The sequence below is a fragment of the Choristoneura fumiferana genome, chromosome 8 (genome assembly GCF_025370935.1).
Source record: "Choristoneura fumiferana chromosome 8, NRCan_CFum_1, whole genome shotgun sequence".
Lineage (NCBI taxonomy): Eukaryota > Metazoa > Arthropoda > Insecta > Lepidoptera > Tortricidae > Choristoneura > Choristoneura fumiferana.
In genome coordinates this window covers 5,455,752-5,468,375 of record NC_133479.1, presented here as the reverse complement: position 1 = coordinate 5,468,375, position 12,624 = coordinate 5,455,752, and the positions used below count along the sequence as shown (strand labels likewise).

The 12,624-nt window shown below is 37.7% G+C and overlaps 1 protein-coding gene across 4 annotated transcripts in view; it reads left to right on the top strand.

The window, feature by feature from the left end:
• Eip63E (cyclin dependent kinase Eip63E) overlaps positions 1-12,624 on the top strand; it is a 74,598-nt gene that overhangs the window by 20,837 nt on the left and 41,137 nt on the right. For all 4 annotated transcript variants that reach the window (XM_074090806.1, XM_074090805.1, XM_074090808.1 and 1 more), the window contains exon 2: positions 7,095-7,181. In XM_074090806.1, coding sequence (XP_073946907.1) covers positions 7,095-7,181 — 87 coding nt within the window. The remainder of the gene's footprint in view (positions 1-7,094; positions 7,182-12,624) is intronic.

Genomic DNA, 12,624 nt, shown 5'->3' with positions numbered 1-12,624 from the left:
CTTGGTCAGACTAGATTTCATTCGTTCGAATCGAAGATACATTGATTCAGATTTTGCGCCCTGGGAAGCAAATTGCTATCGCCATAAACAGCGTAGGTAGTAGATATTACGAATATTTCATTAAAGGTCCTCCATTCACCAAATGTTACTCGCTATCATTCGGTATATCTGTCTATTCAAGTTGACCAGTGTTTTGTACAACAGCATCACGGACCATGCGTAGGTGTATCGTACAGGCACCCACGTGAATGCCTTGATTGTGTCAATAGCTCTAATCTCGTCACCATTTACGGTTACCAGTTTGTCGCAGTTGCGAAATTTTAACCATATGCAGTTCTCACACAAATAAGTTTCTGTAATTAGTAAAAATAGATAGGCTATTTTTAAATTAATGTTGTTCTCAGTCCAAGGTAAATAGTCGATTCAAGATCCAAGGTTGCACGAGAGCACTCAAACTTTAGAGACCGAGAGCTAATCAGCTCTCGGATCATATTTCTGACGGTTTGCGTTTTAATTGTCTTCATCTGAAGTATATCAAGGATGTCATATCTATGTAATTGGAATGTCGACATAAAATGTAAGTCAAGTCTGTTCAAACAGATTTTCAATTATGTTCCGGATTATCTGAATATGAGAAGAGGCTCTCGATCAACCTGACAGAGGGCTGTTAGTGAGGTTTGTTAGACGTCGCTTGACAGTGCCCGACATACCCCGACGATGCGACGCTGTTATAAGCGTGGGCGCCGGGAATGAGTTCATTGGACAATCACGGTATGCGGAACTGCTTGCTTTCATCTTCGCAACTATATATTTTTTGCTGTAACCTTTTGATTGCATGTGGCAAAGTGAAACGTCCATAACAGCTGGGCACGTCGCGCGTCGGGAGATTTCAGTTGGCGTGTAATTCTTCATTTCATCTATTTTTTAGTATATTATATAATCTGCTTATTCATCTCGTGTTCTATTAACTTTGACATTGTATATTATTCAATATGAAACAGAAAAAAAATATTGAAAACTTTCATTGTTTAATTTGAGATCAAATTGGTGCCACCAAATGTCCGGAGTTAACCATCACATAAAGCAGAATGCACCGCATGTATAAAGTATACGAGACTCGTTTATGGACCATACCGAATCCATCACTTGCGAAGTGCATCGAAGTTAATAGCGTCGAAATGTGTGTACATTCACATTTCTCCACGATCAGGATGTGAATTCCAGCACTTAACCTGTGGTGGATTTATGAATCGTAAATTTGTACATGAACGGCCGTTTTATGAGCCATGCTTCATTAATAAGTGGATAATCGTGTTAATTTGGCATCCGAAACGTTCCCCTAAGTGCGACAGGATGTAACATTAGATCATCTTTATGACCAAACCCACTACCGAATTATACTGATCATTTGCATACCCTTTGTGTGTGTAGGCGCTGCCGCGTAATCAGTTAATTCAACAGGTGCTTTGCAATGCCAAGGAATGTTTGGTGATTGCAATGAATAAGTTGCTTTGTCAATCGCTCTTATCATATTGGTAATAGAACTGTGACGTAGACATTGTAACATTTGTAATTATCGGAGAAACTTCTGATATGAAACTATGTTATCAACGTGTGCTAGCAACTCGTAAGCTGACGTAGGTCCAGTTATGTGCGTTATGTGCGCACATGTGACATAGGCATCAGTTTATATAACAAGCGATATTGTTCCTGTCGCTTTCCAGATTAGATACTGTCGACAGTGTGAATGTTTGCTTATGGTGGTCGTGTTTGCACAGGCTCTAGGGTTGTTGACTGTAGTGCCGGTGGCGCCAAATTAGACCGTAACAGTTCCGTGGAATGTTGAACTCTAATCTTTGATAACACGGCTACGAATCGATTGACGGTTTTCTTCTAGCCGACAGGCAGGTAAAGCTTGTCGCACATGTGTAAACATTGATAATGGATTTATTTGATTCTTTACACTGGAGTTTTCTTATTAGTATTAATTACTGCTCTGTGTTGTAGTTGTTGCTGCGGTTTTCATGTCGTTGACCTTTTAAACTTTAACTTACTTTTTTGTTTTACCACCTATTGATTAAATGTAACTGACGGATAAAAGTGATGCCGTCTCCGTCTATTCGAACAAAACAAACAGAGACGGCATCACATTTATCCGTCAGTTGAAATTAATCAATGGTTGGTGAAACAGCCCCTAACACTTTATTTTCGTCGAAAATAATCACTAAGTGACGCTCCTCATTATTCAGGCGTACATACTGACATACAATACTCATGAGTGACAATCCTAAATGATTTACCATTACAATGCAGTTCGTGTTACATATGTAAGTATTGCGATCTTAATAATCTCTAGCAATTCATGATTAGGCGTAACGTGAAGTTTATATTCACTTCTTCATTTGAATATGAATATTTTGAAACCTGGAGCAACGCAGACTGGCGGCGACGCGCCGGCGCCTCTGCACATTTGGCAGACCATCACCGAGTATTAAGCGAGCGTGCGTTCGTAACGGATACAATTTCACAATTCACTATTGAACCGCATTTATTTACAAGCGTTCTCAGATTTGTATCTAACGGATCGTGATAAGGATAATGTTTTACCACTCATACTTTATCGATTCTGGTATCAGCTAACCAGGTCGCGTGCGGGGGCATTGAACGCACATATTTCTTACGTGTTAGTTCGAGGGACCGCCGCTGTCATAATTACTAAAGTACTCACCTTCCCGCTTAACAAACAAGAGAACAATAACAAGCGCATTATGTGTTCGTTAAAACTTTCTTCGTTATTCAGTTATTCAGTAACAAGGTTTCGTTTAGGCCTTTTTGTACTTGCTTTCAATTTCAATATAAGTTTAATGCCAATCAACAACTTCAAAGAACATGAATGAGACGACATTTTTAATTGGCTTTTGTAATTTAAATAATTAATGTGTTGTTTTCATAATTATTATTAGGAAAATGTCTCCTTTAAAAGTACATATTAGTATAACTGTATAACTTTCGCTAGTCGTTTCTGTCGGATGTGTCAGCCCTTAATTTCTTGGGCACTATGAATAGCCCGCAGAAAGTTTCTATTTCTGTACCCAATACGTTTGATCGATGTAGCAACTCGAAACTTAAAGATGCATTTAATAGAAAAATAACTACTAACATTCATTATATCTCAGATGTTAATTGTTAGCTGTGAAAGTTTAAATGTAGAGGGAGTTGGAATTGATGATGAACGACGGATGGATATTTACGCGAAGCGTTATGAGCTCACAAGATGATAATTTGACATCGATAATTTAATACGATTAGTGGAGTTGTCGGCGCCGTCAGTCCTCGCTCACGAGCATGCCGCATGGGTGCTGCGTCGCGTGATCGTAGAGTTCATAACCACAAATTCATGGCGAACAAGGCTAGTTTCACCCACGTATCGTACAATCAACGCCGTACCTTAATATACGTTTATTTTGATATACGCCCCTGACTGTGACGAAACACTCGGCGTTTTAATGTGACGGCGTCAGATTCCAAACACTCGGAAACGTTTGGCACTCACACAAAGTCCAAGCCAAGGTGTTCTCCTAATTGACGTTTTTAGTGCGATTTGTTGCTAAATCGGCTTAGGAAAGTTATAAAAAATGAAAATTTGGGACCGCTTTGAAGAATTTTATTAGTTCAGGAATACCCAAGCGGCGCCGTACGTTTACACGCTTTTCACTTTAAAATACTTTTAATCTGACATCTTTATAATATCACGGTGTCGTGGATGTCTTTATATGCGCGTTTGGGATTCACTCAGTTGCCTTGGAAATGTGAGAGAGCGTCATTCAATTACAGTTACGGTTTTTATATGTTGCCAGGGAGTAGTTCTTATTTCCTAAAATACACTTATGTGAACAATACATACTTACGACGATTAACTGCTTAGAATTTGTCATGCTAGTTATTTATTATACTTGTTACTAGATTCGATCCATGTTGCGGTATTCTACTTTACATTGCATACTTGTGGTTTCATGCTGCTATATTGTCAACTTTACCTTCTTACAGGCATTTGTGTAGAAATGTCTGCTATTATTTCAAAGCTAATGAGTATTTGCAGAAAAGAACAAGCGTTGTGTGTTGTGTATTGTATCAAAAAAGATTTATACATCCATGAATGTTTCCCTCGCTAAGATGAGAATCTAGATAACGAAGTCGTGCAGGAAGCATTACTGAAATCGAATATTGGCAGGAGTTGAAGGGGTATTTGATAAACATTATCTGGCTTCAGTCCAACTACCTACTTTTACTTGTATCTTCCTTGCTTGGTGGAAAGCTGAATCCCCCTTTTATACAGAAGTACCTAGAAGAGTCGTGAGTGTCGTATTAAATGATATTGTAACAAATATCAAGTCTTAAATCGAGTAGGGCTACGAAATAGCCCGAAACATGTCGAGCTAAACTCGATTTAAGACGTGAGTTGTCCGTTACAGTTACAATATCATTCAATATGAGTGAGTCTCACGGCAGTTTCATGTTCAAAGTAGTATTTTCTTACAGTGAAGCATGCAGGTTGCAAATGGAAAACTTGCTCGCCGCTTCTTTTTTTTTCTATTAAAACGCGTAGTACCTAGTAGTTTGTATAACTATCTCAGATAAGACACGTGATAAATCCTCGTTTAGAGGAAGATGTAATAAATTCTCAGTCAATCTTCTTTCGCACGCAACGGCAGTCCTCCAATGCCCGTATTAGTTTAGTTGATATTGGTTGTAATAGACAGATGCAACTACGCACGACTGGCAGCTCGTCGAGCAGTTACTTAGTCCATTGCGCGACCGGGTTTCTCGCCGTGCTATGTTTGTCTGAAAGTACACGCAATGGACAGAGAAAACGCCCGACGCGCAATCGTCGGCGCTTAGCCCTGGCCGGCCCGTAAAAGAGGTTGGCGTGATTCCGAAGTATAAATTGTGTAATTAATTGCTCCTGCGCCATAACATTTGTTACTTCCCGCTACGTCCGTTTAATGATGTTATACTTGCTAAGTGCTGAAAAACGCTGTTGCGGCCAGTGCGTATTGATGCAACAGCTTAATGAAACACATGATGCAAGCTTAACGAAGCACATAATCTATACTTATTTATAACTCACTGACTGACACACAAATTAAAGCCTAAACTAAATGAGCTCGACTTGCAATTTGTCAGATTTTAGAATCATTAAGGTATGAGGAACTAATCGCTGAGTTCAATTAGTTATATATTTTTAGCATTCTTGCGCATTTTTTTAGACGTACGTAAACAAACTTTACCGATACCATAGAAACTGAAATACAATTTTGCTAACAAAGTACCTACTGTCTGATACCTCAGGACAGGAGATCTACTTATGCAGGTAAGAGGTAGCAGAGGGATCGAGTGTTCAACCAAGATAATAGTAGATTGTACAACAAGAGCATAAAACGAGCCATTTTACCCGAGGCGTTCATATAGCCACCCGAGCCGGTACACACGTTTTACACTCTGCTTTTCACTTTGATGGCGAGGAAATGAAATAGCAACAGTGGAAACAATGATTCACTTTCTATGTACCTTTTATTTTTTATGCATTATTATAATAATTCAATTTTTTCAATTTTACTGATTTATTATGGTTGATTTGAATGATTTTTAGTTTAACATAAATTAAAAATTATTTAAAAAATATACAGAAACTTTTTTGTTTTTGGCTGTTGACACCTGATTACCTTGGTCTTAAGTTGGTCTTAGACGAAGATTTTATTTTATGCACTAGAGCATAAAAAAGTCGTTTTATGTCGCCTAGATACAGCTTACACACGAACTTCACGAGCATGAGAAGTGAAAAATGATTTTTTGTACTATTAATTTCGCTGTACTTATGTGTCTCGAACATTGGACTTTATGGCAGGTATACTGTATAAATATCCGCAATGCCAATGCAATAATTCACGTACTTACATTTCGAGTTACAATTTGTAACATTACACAAACACGCACCCCGGGTCTTACGCGCCTTTATAATAAATTATTTTGCTTCTCTTCCTCCTCCAGTAATTTATTTGCATTTAGTTATTTTTAGGCACTGACGAACTGGCAGATTTATACAAAATTAAAACTTTTTATAGCCGTTATTTTCGAATGGAATGCGCGCTTATGCTTGTTCAAATATAAACGGCACCGATGTCATTAGCCTTTACGATTATATAGCTAAGTTCAATAAAATTAGTGATTGATGTGATATGAAAACCGAAGTGCTATAATTTGATTCGATTAGGACTATTGATAAGCTTTTGATATGAATTTCAGTATTTATCACGATCGTCATAGCCGTCATTACAATCTAGACATGGGTAATCTCGACTCCGAGAAGGGATCGATTTACTAAATCCAGCTCCTGACTCCGGTTCTTTCGAGCGATTATTAGTTTGTCTATGGCCGATCCGGCTCGGTTCGGTACCGAGGTACTGAAGTACCGATTCATCCTAATGACTCTTTTGAATCTGTGAGTCACTTCGGATATCTAGACACGCGGTAGCGTGTCTAGCCAAGTTCAAGCTAACTTTACCCGATACTGATATACTACTGGCGAAGCGGCTCCGGGGAGCGGCTGTGAAATTGGTATCATGCTATCTCTCTTCCTCTTGCAATAAATGCTATTAGCGTGAGCAGGACGGCACATATCCGATCCGATCCGACGTGATTGAACGAAAGTGAAGTGAGTGCTGAATTGCCGATCGCGAGTCGCTCGATCCAATAGGTTGGTCGGAGTTAATAACTCCTCGGAGTCGATAAGATTTGAAAAGAGTCAATAAAGGATTCGGATCCGCTTATGGATCTTGACTCTTGAATCTTCAGATCCGGATTTACCCATCTCTATTACAATCGCACCTAGCGTTGCAATAATTGGTGTCGGTCATGGTATCATGATGTCATCCAAATATAATTTTACTGTTACCATCGCATAAAAGTCAGAGAATTTTATAGCTACTGACTTTTATATGATGATAACTGTCGGAGGTAATATGGAATTTTAACCATAGTTCAATGTAATTAAAATGGTAAGATTGTAACTTTAATATTTTTCTTCTTGTTTGCAGGCGTGACAATGAGAGAAAAACGGGGAGGTGCAATGAGCAAAATGCAAAAGCTCAGGAAACGGCTCTCCCTCAGCTTCGGTAGACTATGTGAGTATTTAAACTTAAGCAAAAAATAAACTTAATTTAAATTACTTCAAGAAATATTTCATAACTCATTTATTAAATATTATCCTTCACAGTACCTAACATGATTCGCAGTAGGTACAAACACAGGGAAATATATGGATATTGATCAAATAGTAATTTGAACGTTGGTCAACCTTTGTTACGAAAATAGCTTGGAGTTATGGGAAAAACCAGGTTTTATGTAAGTAATATAATTCGAGCTAAGTGCTCGATCATGGAAAGATGAATTTGGAATTACTGTATTTTACCATTTGACTAATAATAGAATGATCCAAAAATAGAATGAATTCATGACCGTGGAAATAAGTAAATAATAAGCAAATTGTCACCGTGTTAATATGTAGATTGTAGGCTATATTTAACGCTGTGGTTTTGGAAAAGTTAATCCACAAATTCATTTGGATAATATTAACGAGCCCGTGTTATTTTTTGCACTAGTTTTCGAACCTTCGAACGTATGTTTGGAACATAATATCATAATATCTGTCTTCTTATGGAAATGTCACTGTCGTTTGATCTTTTAATAATTGTGTTTTCCTTCCGCATTATCTTTAGATTATTTTGTATATTTATTTGCCTTATGCACTCAAGAGCATAATGGAATCTCAATATTCTCAATATATATTAAATGCTCTATCGTTATCATTATAGAAATTATGGATTACAATGAACTTGATAAAATAGCTATTTGTGGAACTTAATCAATATAGACACGAGTAAAAGCAATCACATAACGTGATGCAAATATAATATATTTCTGTTACGCCGTCGCTTGTGTTACATACATGTACCTAAACTATTATATCAAGTTCCGTAACTCGATATGAAACAGGTATATTGCGTGTGATTAAGGCGATCCGGTAGATACAACGATAAAATTGGTTTATGCTGTCTAGTGCTGATGTAATGGTATTAAGTTATATATTTTCAATATTGCGTGTGATTAAGACAATCCGATAGATACAATAATTGGTTTATGCTATCTCTAGTGCTAATGTAATGGTATTAAATTTAAAAGCTTCCAAAATAATTCTTGAACGAAGTCCTTTTCCGTTTTCTATACATATTAATACTTTAAGGAGTCTTAAAAATGTTACTGTTTGACAGAAGATTTCACTTCAACGTCGATTCCATGTAAATTATAGACATTTATATTGAAAAAAAAAATAAAAAAAAAATTATCTACTCCAAAAAGCAGAGATTGTACCAGTAATTGTGTTTGAGTTATTAAAATGTCAGTTGGTTAAGGATAACATAACAGTAATAATTGCTACAGCTAAGTATATTCGAGTGTTTAAGTACCTACAAACCGATGCTATACTCTTCAAGGATAGAGTAAAAAAACGACTTGTGCCGCGGGAACAAATAAATATTAATTCCAGTAAGCAACTCGTACTTGGCATGCCCAATGTTTATCCTTCCGTCTCAGTCTATTTTCAAACTTTTTCTTGCCTGCTTTTTCCTTTCTCTTTTCCTCAAATGCCTTAAGTTATGTAACCACGAATCTGGAAGTCTCGCGGAATACTTAATAATCGGGGTTTTGATCATTCATAATTGTGCTCAAGTTCTTTAGCACTTGCATGACATGTTATCAGCTTCTCGTTTTGTTTTTATATTCATTCTGTCAGGATATTGTCATTTTCTTCTCTTCATTATCTTATTTGAGCTCATATTGAAACCTTTATTAATAGCTTCTTTGTTTCTCTCAGTCTATCTATTAGACGATATTAATAGGAAGCAGATCAATACCACTAAATCTAATGTAAGACAGATTATAGCGCCGCTATAAATCAAGAGCTCTTGTTTATCATCACAGTAATAACTCGAGATTTTGGAGCATATACTAAGATTGCTCTGTTTATCTTGAGATAAGTCGCTGGATACGTCACGTTCTAACAGTGTTACGTACGCTATAATACTAACGAGCTGTTTACTTAGGTCAAGTTTGTGTTTTATTTTGTAGGAATTATATTGGCAATACTAATAAACTAATAAACCACAACAACTTTTCGATAAGTCTTATTGCTTCAAATAAACTATAACAGGTCATCGCTAACATTCACCGCCTAAGGGCCCAGGCCCACTTATATAGCGTCTTTCGAGCGTCGTCGTCTAGTAAACGCCCGCGCAGATTCACGTTGCGGCGCCGCGACGCCAGTGTCTCGTTAACGCCCGCGCAGCGTCGACGCGGCGTCCGCGCAGAGTTGCCTCGACGTCAGGTGGCGAACTGTCAGATGCGCCCCTTCCCTATTAACGCCGCGTGACGCTGCGCGGGCGTTAACGAGACGCTGGCGTCCGAAAGACGCCACTGGCGTCGCGGCGGCGCAACGTGAACGTTACGTCGGTGCTGCGCGAGCGTTTACTAGACGACGACGCTCGAAAGACGCTAAGTGGGCCCGCTCCCTAACATTAATCCTGTTTGTTAGATGCGGAACACTAGGATGAAAGCAATTTAATCTTCAAAAGCGTTTTGTTATTGCTCAAAGAAAATCGATTAACACCGTTGTACTCGAGTTTCCGTAAGCAAATTTGTTTGTAAACGTAATTCTCTGACGCCTTAACAGCCCATCCCCGACAATATTGATCATGTGAAACAACTTGTAATACTACCATTCGAACTTCGCTTATAATGATTTTAATGCATAATTCAACACAGAAACTGTACTGATTATTTAAGAAGTAGAGGATGCATTTTAGCTTCTTTCGTAAGCACTAAAGACGAAAGAAATGAAGAGGACTATAAGTAAGTCGAGATTTGTGAAGTCATTAAACGCGGTGTTATCTGTACAGATGTAAACTAATGAGTAAATCAGGAAACAACGACCACCAATGATGGTAAAACAATCGGCCACCAAATGCCCCAGTCACCATAGTGTACTCTCACGAAATAAAACGATTCGTACTTGAAATCATTTTGGAGTACGAGTAACAAATAGCTTCCTGCGTTTCAACAAAGTCCAATCGGGCGTGGCAGCTGATAAACGGGAGAGGCTAATCACCCCGCGGCTCCCGATCAGTGAATCATCGCATGACATTTGGACATAAACAAACGGGTTAACAACTGTTTACATTATTCAGGATGTATGTAGGATTGATTGTTTGAATGCTGAGAGTCGATGCAGCTAGCAAAGTGGACGTCTCGGTATTAGTAATATTGAGGAAAGAGAAAAGAACTCTTAGGTATTCCTATGTTCAAATTCTATTCTATACATAGAAAAAAGAAACCGGATAAATTTGTAAGTACGAAATTTGATACAGTTCAGTATATTTCTGTTTGTGTATTCTTTACAGCGTTTCTTTTAAGAACTTACAAAAAGGTGATACCAAGGAGCCACAATAAATAATTCCAGTGATGTAAATTACTGTCCTGAATTGACTGTTCCGGATTTAATTTAAATATACTTTACTACGTGTGGAAGTACTCGTACGTATGTCTAATTGCGTAAAATCTCGCATGATAAAGTCAAAAGTCATGCAGTTCACTAAGATCATCGCCGTTTGCAAACACTTGATAGAATGACTTTTCAGCGTAGGTGTATCAATGTCATCATCATTAATTAATAGCACTTGAGTGCCTTATCGATGAATCATCATCATCCTATTCCTTCTAGAAATTTAGTCTTATCGATTATCGTTGCAACTATTGAAACGCGTTGGAATTAATTAATTTCACTTAAATATTACTACGCCCGAGCCTCTATTTATATGCAATTTTTTTTCAATATGTTTCATCTTTAGTCGTTATCTTTAGTTCACTTCCATGTTTTTATTTATTTCTTATGTATTGTTGCTTCTATGCACAGATTATAGCATTCGTTAGCTGCAGTCCTGCCTTATTTATTTTGTCATCTTGTCAGGTTTTTTTCATAATCTCACTAGAGTTCAAGTTTTCAAGCGGCGTGAGCCTATTCTATTTATTATGAACAGCTCTTAAGGAAATTCCCTGATGACAAAATTAAATGGAACACTTACCTTGGTGTTAATAAAAAAGTTTCAGACGATGTTTTCTTGCGGCTCGCGTCATAACCATTTTGTCTACGTGATGTAGCGCTTTTCTCGGAAATCCTAGTGAATTAATGTTTTATGCTTTGGAATTTTAGGCGCCGAATTATTTATTTTGGATCTTTTTTTCGGAGTGTAATAATATTGTTTTAAAATGATCGATTGGCTCTGCTTTGGATGAGAAACATGCCTTATGAACACCCTTTGGTTTGACAAATGTTATTAGAAAGCGCATAGCGAAGCTAACATTTTGTTGATTTACGACGTTTCTATTTTAACTAATAAACACACGTCTGTTTCTTTTTATCGTCCTATATTATTTTTACTTAGTGCTACCGATCTTGTAAAATCATCAAGCGATCCTAATTTTAATTACAGTTGTGAGTCACAGTCATAAATATTTTATTCATTCCGCTATTCACGTTTTACAGCCAATAAAGTCTTCCAATATCATGTGGATCGACTGAGCTTAACATAATATCATAAGTATACGAGTCATGAAAATATTACCGCACTTAGGTACCTTAGCTTCATAAATATGCAATATTTCTGTCGCATGAGTCATGCTTATGTAAGCAAAACATTGTTCACTCGTTTATTTGTTTTTATTGAGTTAGGGTCGAGTTCTTATCCTTTTGCCCGGATGCGTCCGGCCGCACCGGCGCGCACAATAGTTGCAGTTGTTCGGTTTTACTGCTTTCCGGAAAAGTAAACATTCCCGATACCCATAGAAAACTATCCGGAACTTTCAACTATTCAACAGAACTATCCGACGAGTTCCGCTAAGTACGCACAACAAATGTTTAGTTAGATGTACGTTACAACCGCACTGATTGTCACGCCACGCCACATCTATTCAGAATTATGTGACACGATCCATTTACGGATCACGATTGTCACGCAATACGCTCGCTCTGATCTCGTCATGAATCAATGACTTCACCATGGGCTTACAAACAAATTACAACCTTACTAATACACACAAACATCACGCCTGTATTCCCAAATGGGGTAGGCAGAGCACACGAAACGTTACCGCTTCGGAGCCACTTTTAGCAATTTTACCAATAGTGCTTATGAAAAGAGTAAAAACCTAGCTGCGAAGTAATCGATACCTTTCCTAACTAAACAGTTCAGAAGCGCGAATAACGAAATAAATAATTCAATCCGCAATGTTAAGTTGTTTACATTATTTCCAACATTTTTACTTACAAGAACGTAAACACGGTAAACGGTGGAAATTTATTTGTTGGTGAATTAAGCACTGACAAAGTTTTTTCATGCCAACGTGTTCCACGTTAGATTAGATATGAATGTGTGACGTCGTGATGCTTCTCTTAAGGAGAACGCCATAAATAATTGGCTATGTGGTCTATTATCAGCGTACGATAAGTGGATAGTA